This window comes from Notolabrus celidotus, chromosome 4 (genome assembly GCF_009762535.1).
Source record: "Notolabrus celidotus isolate fNotCel1 chromosome 4, fNotCel1.pri, whole genome shotgun sequence".
Lineage (NCBI taxonomy): Eukaryota > Metazoa > Chordata > Actinopteri > Labriformes > Labridae > Notolabrus > Notolabrus celidotus.
Genome location: NC_048275.1, coordinates 21014529 through 21029346, shown reverse-complemented (window position 1 = coordinate 21029346; position 14818 = coordinate 21014529). Strand labels below are relative to the sequence as shown.

The window sequence follows — 14818 nt, the reverse complement described above, 5'->3', positions numbered from 1 at the left end:
TTGGTTCTGGTTCTGTTTGCTTGAGTTTGGTTCTGGTTATGTTTGCTTGAGTTGGTTTTGGTTCGGTTCTGGTTCGGTTCTGGTCCGGTTCTGATCCGGTTCTGATCCGGTTCTGGTTCATTTCTGTTTGCTTGAGTTTGGTTCTGGTTCTGTTTGCTTGAGTTGGTTCTGGTTCGGTTCTGGTTCGGTTCTGGTTCAGTTCTGGTTCGGTTCTGGTTCGGTTCTGATTTGGTTCGGTTCTGATTTGGTTCGGTTCTGATTTGGTTCGGTTCTGGTTTGGTTGATTCTGGTTCGGTTCCGTTCTGGTTTGGTTCGGTTCTGGTTTGGTTGATTCTGGTTCTGGTTCGGTTCTGGTTCGGTTCTGGTTCGGTTCTGGTTCAGTTCTGGTTCGGTTTTGGTTCTGGTTTGTTTTCGGTTTGGTTTGGTTCTGGTGTGGTTCGGTTCTGGTTTGGTTCGGTTCTGAATTGGTTTGGTTCTGGTTTGGTTCTTATCCGGTTCTTATCCGGTTCTGGTTCGGTTTGGTTCTGGTTCTGTTTTTGTTTGCATGAGTTTGGTTCTGGTTCTTTTCCCTTAAGTTTAGTTCTGGTTCTAACCCTAACCCCAACCCTAACCCTAACCCTAACACTAAACCTAAACCTAACCCTAACCCTAACCCTAACCCTAACCCTAATCCTAGCCCTAACCCTAACCCAAATCCTAACCCTAACCCTAACCCTAATCCTAACCATAACCCTAATCCTAACCCTAACCCTAACCCTAACCCTAATCCCAACCCTAACCCTAACCCTAATCCTAACCCTAACCCTAATCCTAACCCTAACCCTAATCCCAACTCTAACCCTAACCCTAACCCTAATCCTATACCTAACCCTAACCCTAACCCTAACCCCCCTAACCTAACCCTAACTCTAACCCTAACACTAATCCTAAACCTAACCCTAACCCCCCTAACCTAACCCTAACCCTAACCCTAACCCTAAACCTAACCCTAACCCTAATCCTAGCCCTAACCCTAACCCTAATCCTAAACCTAACCCTAACCCTAATCCTAACCCCAACCCTAATCCTAACCCTAACCCTAACCATAACCCTAATCCTAACCCTAACCCTAACCCTAACCCTAACCCTAATCCCAACCCTAACCCTAATCCTAACCCTAACCCTAACCCTAATGCTAACCCTAACCCTAACCCTAATCCTAACCCTAACCCTAACCCTAATCCTAATCCTAACCCTAATCCTAACCCTTACCCTAACCCTAACCCTAACCCTAATCCTAACCCTAACCCTAACCCTAATCCCAACCCTAACCCTAACCCTAACCCTAACCCCAATCCTAAACCTAACCCTAACCCTAATCCTAACCCTAACCCTAATCCCAACCCTAACCCTAACCCTAACCCTAATCCTAATCCTAACCCTAACCCTAACCCTAACCCTAACCCTAATCCTAAACCTAACCCTAACTCTAACTCTAACCCTAATCCTAACCCTAACCCTAACCCTAACCCTAATCCTAAACCTAACCCTAACTCTAACCATAATCCTAACCCTAACCATAACCATAACCCTAATCACAACCCTTACCCTAATCACAACCCTAACCCTAATCATAATCCTAACCCTGATCATAATCCTAACCCTAACCCTAATCTTAACCATAACCCTAATCACAACCCTTACCCTAATCACAATCCTAACCCTAACTCTAACCCTAATCATAACCCTAATCATAACCCTAACCCTAACCCCTTATCACAACCCTAACCCTAACTCTAACCCTAATCATAACCCTAATCCTAACCCTAACCCTAACCCCTTATCACAACCCTAACCCTAACCCTAACCCTAATCCTAACCCTTACCCTATCACAACCCTAACCCTAATCCTAACCCTAACCCTATCACAACCCTAACCCTAACTCTAACCCTAATCCTAACCCTAACCCTAACCACAACCCTAACCATAAGAATGTTTTTTAACTGAATAAATGCACAAAATTGGGCAATTGTAAGGCTTCTCATAAAAACAGTGTACGTAAAAGGGTTTTCAACACACAAACCATTAGTTTTTGCAAAGTTAAGGTAAAATATACGTCACAAAAGATCCTAAATTAAGAGCTGTTCGGGAGTCGAAAGAGCCGGCTCTTCTTTGGGAGCCGAGTCGAAAGAGCTGGCTCTCTGAAAAGAGCCCAACTTCCCATCACTAAAGCACATGCTTACTACAATTTGCACTCTTAGTTGCCCTTGGAACTATTTGTATTGTAAAACGTATCAATGTAAATACTTCAGACCTGTACCATAGTGATAAACAGATAAGACTTCAATTTGAATCAAGTAAATACTACTTGTATCCTTTAAAACAGAGGGTCATTTCATTCCTTGTGGACTCAACATGACAACATTTATACTTTTCAAGTAATTGGTCTTAAGCGCTTTCAGAAAATTAACAGTAGCAAGACTCACATATCCCTTCGAGCTACCAAATGGTATCATAACAATGGTGTGTATACTGTTTTGTAAAGACAGCACAATTTTATAATTTATTAGAAATGTATTCAAATTATTTCACAGACCCCCACGCTATGGTTCGCAGACCCCCAGGGGTCCCAGGACCCCACTTTGAGAACAACTGCTCTAAAAAGTCTTTATGAATCTTAACGGATTATGCAAATCCAGAATACAGTTTAAGATCCTCATATTAACATACAAAGCAATCCATCATCAAGCACCCTCATATATCTCCAATCTGCTCCACCCTTACATCCCCAGTAGAACCCTCAGATCCTCAAACCAGGGTCTGCTTGTGCCTCATGTGAGGCTAAAAACTAAAGGTGAGCGTGCCTTTGAGCATGTGGCTCCAACTCTTTTGAACAATCTTCCGCCCCAAGTGCGCTGTGCTGTGTCCACTGAGACTTTTAAAAAGCACCTTAAGACACACTTGTTTGTCATGGCTTTTGACCATCTTATGTTATTATTTTGCATTATCATATATTTATTGCACATTGTATTTGTCTTGTCAGTATTGAAACTCTGTGAAGCACTTTGTGACTATGCTCTGTGAAAGGTGCTATACTAAATAAAGTTTACTTACTTACTAACAGGCAATTACTTTTACTTTAATAATATTATGGTAGAAGAACAATTTTGTCATCTGAATGCCATTAATGCAATAAGTGTCCTGATCTTTGCTCAAGCAAGAGTATCTGATGTAGAAATACTCTGTTACACATCCAATGTACTTCATGTACCAAAGTACTTATTAGCTGAGGTGTTAAAGGTAGAATTAATTCAGGTAATTCAATACAAAAGAACAGAAATACATGCAGACTTAAGTCTAACAGGGGTGCAGATGGTTATGTGTTGTTTTGGGACATTTTAGACAGAAACTCTGAGTCAATAACCATCTGCAAGATGAGAAGTTTATTGGTTTGCAAAGTAGCTGTTTTTACAAAAGCATGAGGCGGGAAAAAGAAACATCTGGAGAGGTCTTATACCACGGTGGTAGAATGTACCGTCTTCATCTAAACACTGGTCAAGTGCACATTTTCATTGAAACACAAAATCAGGGTCACCTCAGGATATTTTGGGAATTAGCATCATGTCATAAATATGAGTGTTCCTGTTATTTGTGGAGCAGATTTGTGAAAGCTGCTTTGCAGAAAAACAGAACATCGTGCTTTGTGACATAAAAGAAAAAAGTCAAAACACCCTGGTTATCCTCAGACTTGGTACATCCTGAAAAACACTACAGTCAAACAATGGTTAGCCTTGCTTTGCAGTTAACAAAAGAGAGTATTTCTTCTGACACTTGTTACACGTTTGTTAGTGTCATATGTAAGTAAAGTACAATGTAAAGTTCAACATGTTATATTCTAACATGTCAGCCCTGAACCAAAGACACTTTCATCATTATAAAAAAACCTCCACTTTTCAAGATGCCTTCATATAAACAGCAAACATGAGTACGTTACCAATACAGTAGGTTTGAGGTCACCACACACAACCCTGCTGGTTACACTGTAATAAATAGAAATGATAACATGATTGTACAACCACACAACACATTAGCAATATTTCAGCCTACTTCTACTCAGTGTACACTTCATACTGTGCGTGGACATAATGATGTAGCCATCATAACAACAGTTATGTAGGTTTGATCATTTTTTGGAAAGTAATAAAATGTCCTGGATGAAAAAAATGTGTTTCTTATACTGAATCCTTAATCTTTCTTTGTGCATCTGTATGGTAATTTTACCAAAGTTATTAATTTAGTAAGCTATGATCTGTATTACTACTGGGCTGAACAGAAGGAGAGTAAAATACAGCCACAAGGGGGTATCTTGCCTCAAAACACGCCTTACACAGTAGATGGAACAAAAGAAATAGCATGCTTGAATGGACCAACACTGACAATATGATATCTCAATCTTCCATGTACACGAACTGCCACGTAGTTTACATGCACAACAAAATGCTTTCTGCTGGTAACTCAGCCTGATACTCCTTGTGTTAAAAGGAGGCCATGTCCCAAAATATGTACATCCAAAGTCTAAGAGCAGGGGTAAGTTTCTCTTACATCATACACCCTTCTTTCACTCAGGGGAGAAAGGGTGGTCCATTTCACTTTTTTTGAACATGAATGCAGCTGGGTTTTCATCATTTGATTACAATCAGAAGAAGAATAACATTCAGTTTTTCAGTTGCATTTTTAAAGGGTTGAAGAATAATTAAAATCAATTTAAAAAAGAAGAATTATTATTTCTTGGAACTGTCCGTCAAAACACACAGGATCACAAGGAGATCAGAAACTGGATTCTGCTGTATTGAACAAAGTATATTCAGAAATAAACACATATTATGTTTGACATGTTATGATAACAGTTTTGCCTCTCTGAGTCTGATACCTTGACTTTAGTACTGGTGAATATTGAGAACAGTATTGATACAATTGTGAAAATTTATAAATATGTACATTACACTGGTGGAAAAACACTGATCGGTGACATTTTGCTAGATCTGAATTACATTACACTCTGCTGGCACAACACTTTTTAGTTACTGTCACACTGTAATTTACGTACAACCAGGGAATTTGGGGACAGGGGTCGCTGCATTAAGTGGCATACTTGACAATACCAATACTGCATTGGTACCAGTGCTTGTATCAGAGGCCAATACAAATACTAGTAACTGTATTGGTTGGGGTATTGGTATCTGATCAACTCTATTTTTTAGATTTTTCAAGCACATGGATTGAAACTCTTCTTTTTAACCAGAACATCTTAATGGACCAGTGTGTAGGATTAAGGGGCATCTATAATCAGAAACTCAAAATAATGTTCATAATTGTGTTCTCATTAGTTTGTAATCACATGCAAATAATAACAGTTACTTTTTAACCAACTTAGACTGAGCAGTTGATACCAACAGAGGGAGCAGGTCTTCTTCCCTGGAGTCCATGTTACATAACCATGTTGCTTTCTCTGTTTCTTTTTCTTTTCAAGTTTTGTAGAAGCCATAAATCCTCCTTCAACTCAGAAGAGAAGGAATGGAAAAGTCGTTTTGACATGGTTGTTATCTGCAAATTTGCAGCTTCATATCTCTGAATCCTACATACAGCTTCTTTAAGACGAAAAACTATTTTAAGATGTGCAAGTACCAAATAAGTTGATAAGCTCAAGTACTCTGCCAGCTTATCATGCACCTTCAACACTCTTCCATGTAAAGTAAACATATACACAGCTCAGATCCCTGCACACACACACACCCACACACACACATAAACACAAAACCCTCCCTGATTTCAGCCCTTTAATTAAGAAGTTTGTCTCCCTCCCTCGTAGTTCCAAACACCAGCACTACTTCTGTTTTCTGCTGCCAAAACATATCAACCTGTGCATCTATAAAACTTACATCGTGTTTCCACATCCACAGAACACACTGCTAAATTATGGTCATATTTATCAAACTGTTACAGGAAACTGTAGAAAATGTAGTGTAACAAATGGGTGGTCACCAGTTCATAGAAAAAACATTAAAACACACCCTTTCGACACACTTACTACACATTTTTTGCACACTTTTGTTGGGTTTGAATGCTGGAGTAATGGGGCATCACGCTGGCTCATATCTACTTCAAACTGCACCGCTCACTGCCCTCTCAAAACAAACTGTACTCATTTCCTGTTTGTGACCGAAATAAACCAGCGCCTGTCAAGCGAAAACAGGGAGCTGAGGAAGACCCTGTCTGATCAACCAGGAGAAAAGAAGTTATGCTCCAGAGCTGTCAGTGCTCGTCAGCTAAACTTACTGCTACATATAATTCAAGATGATAAATACTAAATGTACGCATGCATCCGGAGCAACTTCTTCCTCTCACAGAAGTCCTGGTTTACTCCACATTAACAACAACAGGAGGAGATGAAACCGTAGTTAGCTTAAGATTACGTGTAAAAATGTCAAAATCTTTCATGTTTTACTGTGAAATTTCTTTCAGCAACTTCTAAATGCTTCTTGAATGGGTGAAACAAAAACATGTGTCCAGCAACTGGTCAATGCTTTAATACCTGGTTCACCATTATTTCAAAATAACAAAAAAATAAGAGGAATCCCAAATATTGTTTTTACAGCCTGGCATCCCAAAAGCTTTCATTATTAATTTATGACTGTAACTTAAAAGACATTGTTAAATTATTAATTATCGATTAATAAAGCCCAGAGCTGCAGCCATATGTCCATTAGTGCATCAAAATAATCCTAAATCCAACTACTATATATTAATAAGAATTATATTAATTTCTAATGCATCCATTCCCATTTCCTAAATTTCAATATTTGCTGATTCTCTTCTTTTTTGGAATAAATAAAGAGTTTTGTGGTTTTGGACAGCTGGTTTGGAGTTTCACATTGAACACTGATACTTAAGGTGTAAACGGAGCAACTTAAGACTTAATTTTAACACTGTGAGTATTTGAACATAGCCTGCACTGTTATTGTGTGTTTATCATAACTTCTGTTCTGCCTCAGTGAAGGGAAAAACATCCTGTGTGTGTGTGTGTGTGTGTGTGAGTGAGTAGCAGTTACAGAGACAAAACCAATTATTAAATTTAAGACACAATAAATTACAATTATTAGACCTGCTGGCTTTATGAAACAAAGATGGGCCTTCTTCATACCATCTCCCTGCCTCAGTGAGGACACTGATGTGGAATGATCCGGGAAATAATTTATAAAGTCATTGAACAAATAAGAAATACTGTAGTACTGAAAGTGGACTAAACAGCACCAGCCAAACCGCCAAAAAAAACTGTGACATTAAGTTCATAGTTTTGTGCATCACTATATCTTCCAAGCTACTATAGAAACATGAATCCTATACATTCAAAATACCTTCAGGATCTGACCCTGCTTCCATAAGCCTGGCTGCAACCAAATGTGACAGAAGGATTTAAGTTTGCACTCAGCCAAAACCTGCACACTTTGACAACACATTTTCTCCTAAATATGCACTAAATCAAGTTATTTTATATGACATTTAGCTGCATACTTGTTTAGTGTATGATTCCTATGAGGTTTGCATGAAAAATCTGCGAGTGTGACAGCAGAGTTAAATTGTAAAATACTCTTAAAAAAGCATTTTCGCTCCTTGCCACTCAAAGTAAACAGTCAGGATTCTCCAGCACACATGGCCTTCTGTCTGCAGGAGACTGGTAAAAAAATATGCACCAAAACACACAGTCTAAAGCATGGGATGATTCGGATACATCATGTCATAATATAATCCTCATTTTGGGGAATTTGGGTCGTTGCAACTGCAGCGTGTTACCATGCCAACTGAGATAAACCCAAGGGAGGACCCTGTGGAGCTGGAGATACATCAGCACAGAGAAAACGGTACAACACTGCACTCTGTGATCAGATCAGAAGATTGTGCTTAGAGAGATAACTGTAAGAATTAGAAGGAAGACCAAAATCTGACAGTCAATCAACCTGAAAATTTTTTATCAAACTTTTTTTATCTGTTCTTGAAAATCCTGATTTTAACATTCAGATATAACCCGTTGACACTGCTGAAGTCCAATAATGCTGTATTTTATAGTATATTTGTCGCCTTGAAACTGTTTTCTCACCTTTTCTCTACTTTTAAGCTTCAACACGTGCACATTGCAGTTTGTTCCAAAACTTTTGAAAGCTCTTAACATGCCCAGTATTATCCTGCAGAATCAAAACATCAGCCTCTGAAGGAGATTTTTTTCCAAATCAACAGTTTGCTTTCAAACAAGTTGCTAAATGCTAGATTGTTTTTTTTCCTGAGTAGCTTATTTCTGTAAATTCAGAGTTATGTTTCCCATCCTTGAGGGTACTCCACACCTGCATCTGCCTCGACACCCCCAGAGGATTCAACATGAAGTTGCTAATAATAAATCATAAGATCCCTGATGTGACAGAACTGAGGCTACAGAGAGGAAAACCTGAAAATGGAGCAAACACATTCACCGTCAAAGCTTCACCGTATCAGATCCAGATCAAAAAGAAAGGAATGTAAAGAAGTGAATGAAATAAAGCAGAGGAACTCTAACTTGTCACAGCCGGAGCCTTTTTCCAGTTGCTTTGTCGCCGCAGTGTTGCATGATGGGTAATGGATGATGACGTAACAGGCGCATACTGTGAGTGTGTGTGCGTGGTCATCTCGAGTCCATGCTTCACACTCGACTTGAGGAGCAGGAAGAGCGGGAAGTTAACCGAGCTTGGTGATCTGTAGATCTCCATGTATCCTTACTGTGTCGATAGAGGTCAAAGATTTTACTTTGTGATAAAAGTCAAAGAGCTGGTGTCCGTCCACGAATATCCGGAACCTCTGGTGCTCACAGTGGATCTCAATCTGGAGGGGATAAAGACAGAAACAGAGAGAGGGAGAAAAGACAAGACAAAGAAGGACAGGGAGGAAAAGAGAAGTTCAGATCATAGGAAGAAGCAATGACATTATCATTAGCACCTCAAAGACGCTTTAAATGAATACTTGAATGTCCTGTGCTTACTTGCTTTTTTGTGGAGAGTTACATAACACGCCTGTACAAGGAATATGAAGTTAAATCCAGTTGACAATTAGCTTAGCAGAAGAACAATAGTAGAAACAGGCAAACAGTTAGCTAGGCTTCGTCCATCAGTAAACTAATCATCTGGTTAGCAACTTTCTAGCTAGTCAATACATCATATGTTATCTTTGTCTAATTTCCACAAATAAAGAAGAACATGACAAGTTCTGTCAGTGTTTCTCTGTATTCAGGCCTTGTGTGAAGCTAAAAGACTGCTTGCAGTAGCATTATAGCTAATTCTTACTTTAGCTTATGGATAGAATAGAAAATTTGGAAGGAGTTTGTGTTGAACCTGAAAAACATGTATTTTAAGGCGATTTTGAAACAGACAAACAGATTAACAAAATCATTCATCACTTATCAGGCCACCTAGCAAATGCCAGTCTAACATTTACTCTCTTTTGTGAGAGTAAACTCAAGAGGAAAAACACCTTAATAGTTAGCTGCTATAAGCTTCACTATGTTCACCAACTAGCTGCTCATCTTGTCTACAGCTCTGTGCTGGAACGGTAACACACATCTGGTTTCAGAGCAGTTCAGCAACTCCTATCACACATCAGTATTTCTACTCAATGTTGAGGAGAAAATATTAATTACTGCACTAATTACAGAAAGTTTCACGGGCTTAATGTGAAGAATGTTCACACATTGTAGCCAGCTGCTTATCCTGTCTGTAGAGTCTATTATAAAAGCTTAACACATGGGGAAATTATAATCCAGACAGTTTTTTAAAGCTTTGTAAGTCAAGCCACCAAAATGCCACCTGATAAATAAGACAAAATGGAGTCTGTCACTTTTCTGAAAAGAAAACATAAAAAGTGCACCAGTATAAACTATAAACAATTAATCTATTAGGTATGATTTCACCTCCTGAGGCACACTTTTTCATTGAACTCCAGCTGCTGTGCTCCAAAACCACAACTGATCATGTGTCTGCCCACATGCCTGTGAATTCGTGAGGCAGCATGGCAGCATTAATCTGCAGCCTCCAGCTGCACAGAGTCATGAATGTGCTGACCTGCTTGACTGGTAATAAACAATAACACTTTATCAGAGAGTTGACATTACATAACAGATGCAGGGATCACCTCCCAAAATAGGTCAAAGATAGTGGCTGTTCAATAATGCTTTCTTAAGGCCTGAACCTGCTGTCTTCAAATATAAATGAGCGTACGTGTAGAATTAAAAGCTGGTGAGTTTAATACCATGTGTTTCCTATGTTTCATTTTCTGAGTTATTAGAGCAGAATATGACTCTATAAATTCCCTCTGGTCATATGAGAATTACTCATCCTGCATAATGTAATGCTGCTCATCCCCCCACTGTATCCACACACATAAACAGCTGATGCCACCTCTAATGCATTTATCAGACCACTACACAGGACACAGCCTGTATTTGCAGAAGACAGATATGATGTAGCATGAAAAACATTTCCTGTTTGTTTCTTATATCTACACGCCGATTACTTTCCACTTTGAATGACATTTACCACATTACTACTGACAGTAAATTATCTATATTACTGATTAGTCCATCCTGTTTGTGGCTACTTGACATTGATCATCATATTTGATCATATTGTAGATAAGGTTCCAAAAAATGTGAACAATAATCCTACATTTTTTTCTGATCCTAAGGTGACATCTTCAATATTTTCTGTCCAACTTTAACAGAATAAGATGATAAAAACTGCAGTAAAAAAAGAACAAGAGAAAAGCATGTTGTTGTGTACTGGGATTGACTTCAGCATGAGGCTGCAGGCCACATCACAGCTGTTCTGATATATGGAACAATGAAAATCCCTACCTTGTCATATAGCTTATAGTACGGCAATCTCCACTTTCCTCTTTTTCTTTACATTCCTCCTTTTTGCACCTGTTTAGATTTACATAGTATTTTGTCTTTTTGTTGCCGACTGTCTTTGTGCTGCTGTAATGTTTTCCTTGTGCGACTCATGACAGCTATGAAAACACTTTTCTGATTAAAAAAACAACAGGATATCAAATAAACTTTCTTTCAACTATAGCCTGCTACAGCCAGAAGTACTGTTGAGTGAATTTCCCATTCAAACGTACTTTGTTTGAAAGTCTATAGGTCTCATTGTAGGAGGTTAGAACCACATGTGTTCAACAAAAACCAACAAACTAAATCTGAACCAGCCTGCACACAGAGCAAACCACAATCATCTGTCATGTGACTTTGTAAAAGAGGGATGTTTACCCTAAAAGGCTGATCAGGGATAAAGGGAAAGTAGGAGGTGGACGCCTCCTCCCCAACCCATTTCCCAGACACACGGGCACTGCGTAAAAACTGGCGGTCCAAGAAGCGGGCGGTGAGTTTCAGGGCCACATCATACGGAGGTTCCTCCTTCTCCGAGTCTCGGCCACAGGTCAGGCTCACGTCGAAACTAAGAGACGAAGAAAAAGAGGATCAGGGTCTCAGACAGGCAACATACGATCCCAATAACTAATCAGGGATAAGTCAAATGCATAATTCTGCTGCTGCTGCGGTGTTAAACCAAACCAATTTGATGTTAATAATGCATAATCCCTTCTGCTCGGTTTGGTTAACCACCCCTCCCCTGCAGCTGTGCTGTTTACACACAACCCTCTTTGTTTGAGTGTGTAGACATGATTACTGTGTCAAACTTAGTGCGTAAACTTGTTTTCTGAGCTCTGGAGCAGCTCTGTTGGACAGGACGTTCACATGAACTTTGCCATGAAAACTGAGCCAGCAGCAGCCACTGAGCAGGATGAGGTCATGGGGAGGTTTCTTCCAAGTTTGACACAAGTTTCCATGTAGGGTAAGGACACACCCAAACAAGCCTGCCTTGCATGGTCTTCTTTTTCCCCTGTTTCCCCCCCTGTTTCCCCCTTGCTTTTTGGGGAACGCCCTGTCTCTGCATAGTTAACTAGCCACTATTCTCTCTGGCTGCCCACGCATTACTCACTGTGTCCTGGAGTAGCTGTGCAAGTCTGACTGCCCTGAGAACAAAAAGTACATCTCTAAAACTCTCTAGTGTGCAAATGCATGACACAATAGTGTTTCAAATGTGATGAGATAAAGCTAGCCTGCAGACAAGGAGAGTCTGCATGCATTGTAGAGTGTTATCTTACCTGTCTGGCTCCAGGTCGACAATGCCCATCACTATGATCTTCTTCCCTGGCCGCATGCCGCCCCTGATCCGTCCGCTGAATGGCACCGTCTATACGCAAAGTACATTAAATCATTACGCACAGCCAGAAGCGAGCGCAAAACAAGGACACTCAGAAGAAAGCTGAGGCCCTTTTCTTACCAGAAGACGCGATAAATCCTCCTTGTCAGGTGAGATGAGGCCGGGGTTCCCCAGCGAGTCGTTCAGGTGGTCATCCTCCACAGTCTGGAACACCAGTGGCAAAACACACAGCATGCAAACTGTCATTTATCGCTGCGTCAAGTAGGCTATAAAGCAGCCTTTATGAGTTTAAACACCCAATATAAAGCTGCAGGCATGTCTACTAATAAAAACACTGTTTGGCCTTGCACGCGGCTGTACTCAACAATGACGAGGTGACAGCGAACCTGTCATTTTGGATCCGTGTCGTAATGCAAATGAGATCAAACATAAGCAATGTAAACCTGCATATATATTGCATAAACGCACATTTAAAGCACCTGGTCAAGGTGAGCACACACCACTGATACATTTCACCTCGCACATATTGGATTCCCTCCCCGGCTATACACATGAAAGAGGAGTCGTGTTGCGCTCAATGCGCCGCGCAGTGCACTCCTCATTTGCAATAAGCACCGGATAATCGACACAACGGCCATATCCACAGCCCGTTACGCACTGAGCATTAATAAAAATCCAGCCGTACCCCCACCCTGGTTCCTATGAAGCTCCAAAATACTCACTATTCCGTCCTTTTCCGCTGCTTGCACCGCCATCTTGAGCAGAATAGCATAGGATGCTTATTATCGGAGCAGAGGCTGCCCTGCCGGGAGTGTGGTGTGTCAGCGTCGTGGCACTGACTCAGGAGGATATTCCTGTTCCTGCCTCTATTCCCGGGTCTCTCCACGTCTGAGACGGCCCCTGAGCACATCCACCAAGCAGGACACCCCTGCAGCTCCTCTGTCCGCCTGAAATGGGTGGATAACTGCTGACGTATGCTTTATAATAATTACTGCCTAAAAGCTTAATCCCCTTCTGTTAGAGAAGGCTAATCAGACAGATTTTCCTTCAACCCTTCACCCAATTAGACACTGCGCTCTATGAGATCTTTTTATTTCAGTTTTTCAGTTTGTCATAACAATCTAATGTATAACTCAGATTCAATAACTGGTAAGTATGCCAGCTCCAGACTTCTGGCGAGGTCTGTTCAGTTTAAATGTGACACAGTTGGGCTCTGGCCTAATTGGGTAAATAGTGCACGCTCAATACATTTGAATGATTGAATAATACTGCAGGCTTTGAGGTTATAAATAGGGCCAGTAGCCGAACATTAATTGCTTTCCAGTGAATGAGGTGGACATCCACATTGTCTCCCTTTCATTGACTTTTGCACGAGCCACCCCCTCAGTTACTGTGTTTCTCTGCCTGTCCATTGCGATGCGTGCTGGCTCGATTATCTTTGACTGATCTACTCTGCCCCTTTGTGGACATTTAAACGCATTACAAGCTAAAGCAACCTTTCAAAGTCCTTTCCCATAGATTGTTGATGCATCAGCCAATTAAAAGCTCTCAAAGCCGTTTATACCAGGGATTTGATACATCCAATTACGTCACACAGTCCCATAAGGACATTATATCTTATTTTATCCTTGGGAAGTCGTTTATGTTTGATAGAAGAAAAACTGAGTTCTCTTTACCCTCCCCCCGATTATTTCTATATTGTTACATTTTATCAGTGGTGGACAAAGTACACAGCTTCATTACTTAAATCAAAATATAGATCCACTTGGTCAAATATTACTCCAATACAAGTGAAAGTTGCTCTGTCAGATTGTTACTTGAGTTAAAGTACTGAAGTACTTGCTTTTAAAAAATACTTACAGTAAGTCTTCAAAGTACTTCTTAAAATATTTCAAAACGTTGTATTATCACGAAGCATGAGTGCAGTCAAGAATACATGGGAGTAAATTCTGTTACATTATGTTTATTTAGAAAACATTACTTGAAACCTCTAAAAAAAACTATACCATGGAATAAAAACAGACACAAAGTTACTCCAAGCACATACAACTTAGTTTGAAATGTTCATTTGGAATAAACAAATGTTACGTAGCTCAACACGCATTCTCAGGTTGGACAGGGAATTTTTGTATGTTTGGGCAGAGTGGGAAACAGGGAGAACATTTCAAACGATACGTATCATTCTTCAGGTCGAAAACCTCTAACACAGGCTGAAGATATGACCATGGGTGCTTATGTGGAGAACTATAGCCATCATTACCACCTCTAAATTAACTGCCTGATCTGAGTGAAATTTGCTATGTTTGCTTCACATTCAACCGTGGAGACGCACGATATACATGTATGACTAAACCACTGAGACAAACAGAACTACACAAACACATTTTACTGTCTTAGGGATCAGATTTCAGAAAAGAGAAGGAAATTCATGAGCTGACTTAAAAGCTAAAGTAGTGAGTAACTAGAGCACTTATAGAAATGTAGTGGAGTAAAAAGTACAATAATTGTCTTCTGAATGTAGTGGAGTAAAAGTAATAAG

The 14818-nt window shown here is 40.1% G+C and overlaps 1 protein-coding gene across 2 annotated transcripts; it reads right to left on the bottom strand.

Moving 5' to 3' along the window:
* Positions 1–3400: 3400 nt before the first annotated feature.
* LOC117811983 (galectin-related protein-like) lies at positions 3401–13478 on the bottom strand. 2 transcript variants are annotated; one of them, XM_034682495.1, is made up of 5 exons: positions 13002–13478; positions 12400–12483; positions 12221–12309; positions 11325–11511; positions 3401–8887 (listed from the first exon to the last, which is right to left on the bottom strand). In XM_034682495.1, the coding sequence occupies exons 1-5, from the start codon at positions 13032–13034 to the stop codon at positions 8744–8746; spliced, it is 537 nt and encodes a 178-aa protein (XP_034538386.1). In that variant the 5' UTR covers positions 13035–13478; the 3' UTR covers positions 3401–8743. The 2 variants fall into 2 exon arrangements, with proteins under 2 accessions (XP_034538386.1, XP_034538385.1); XM_034682494.1 differs by having other exon boundaries at positions 12400–12492; positions 13002–13359.
* Positions 13479–14818: the final 1340 nt, after the last annotated feature.

Bases quoted from the DNA above. Each gene is read 5' to 3' on its own strand.
- LOC117811983 (XM_034682494.1), bottom strand. From the start codon at position 13,034: ATGGCGGTGCAAGCAGCGGAAAAGGACGGAATA. The intron at 12,310-12,399 runs GTAAGAAAAGGG...CTTTGCGTATAG, and splicing joins AGGATTTATCGCGTCTTCTG to ACGGTGCCATTCAGCGGACG. The intron at 11,512-12,220 runs GTAAGATAACAC...TTCGTCTCTTAG, and splicing joins GTCGACCTGGAGCCAGACAG to TTTCGACGTGAGCCTGACCT.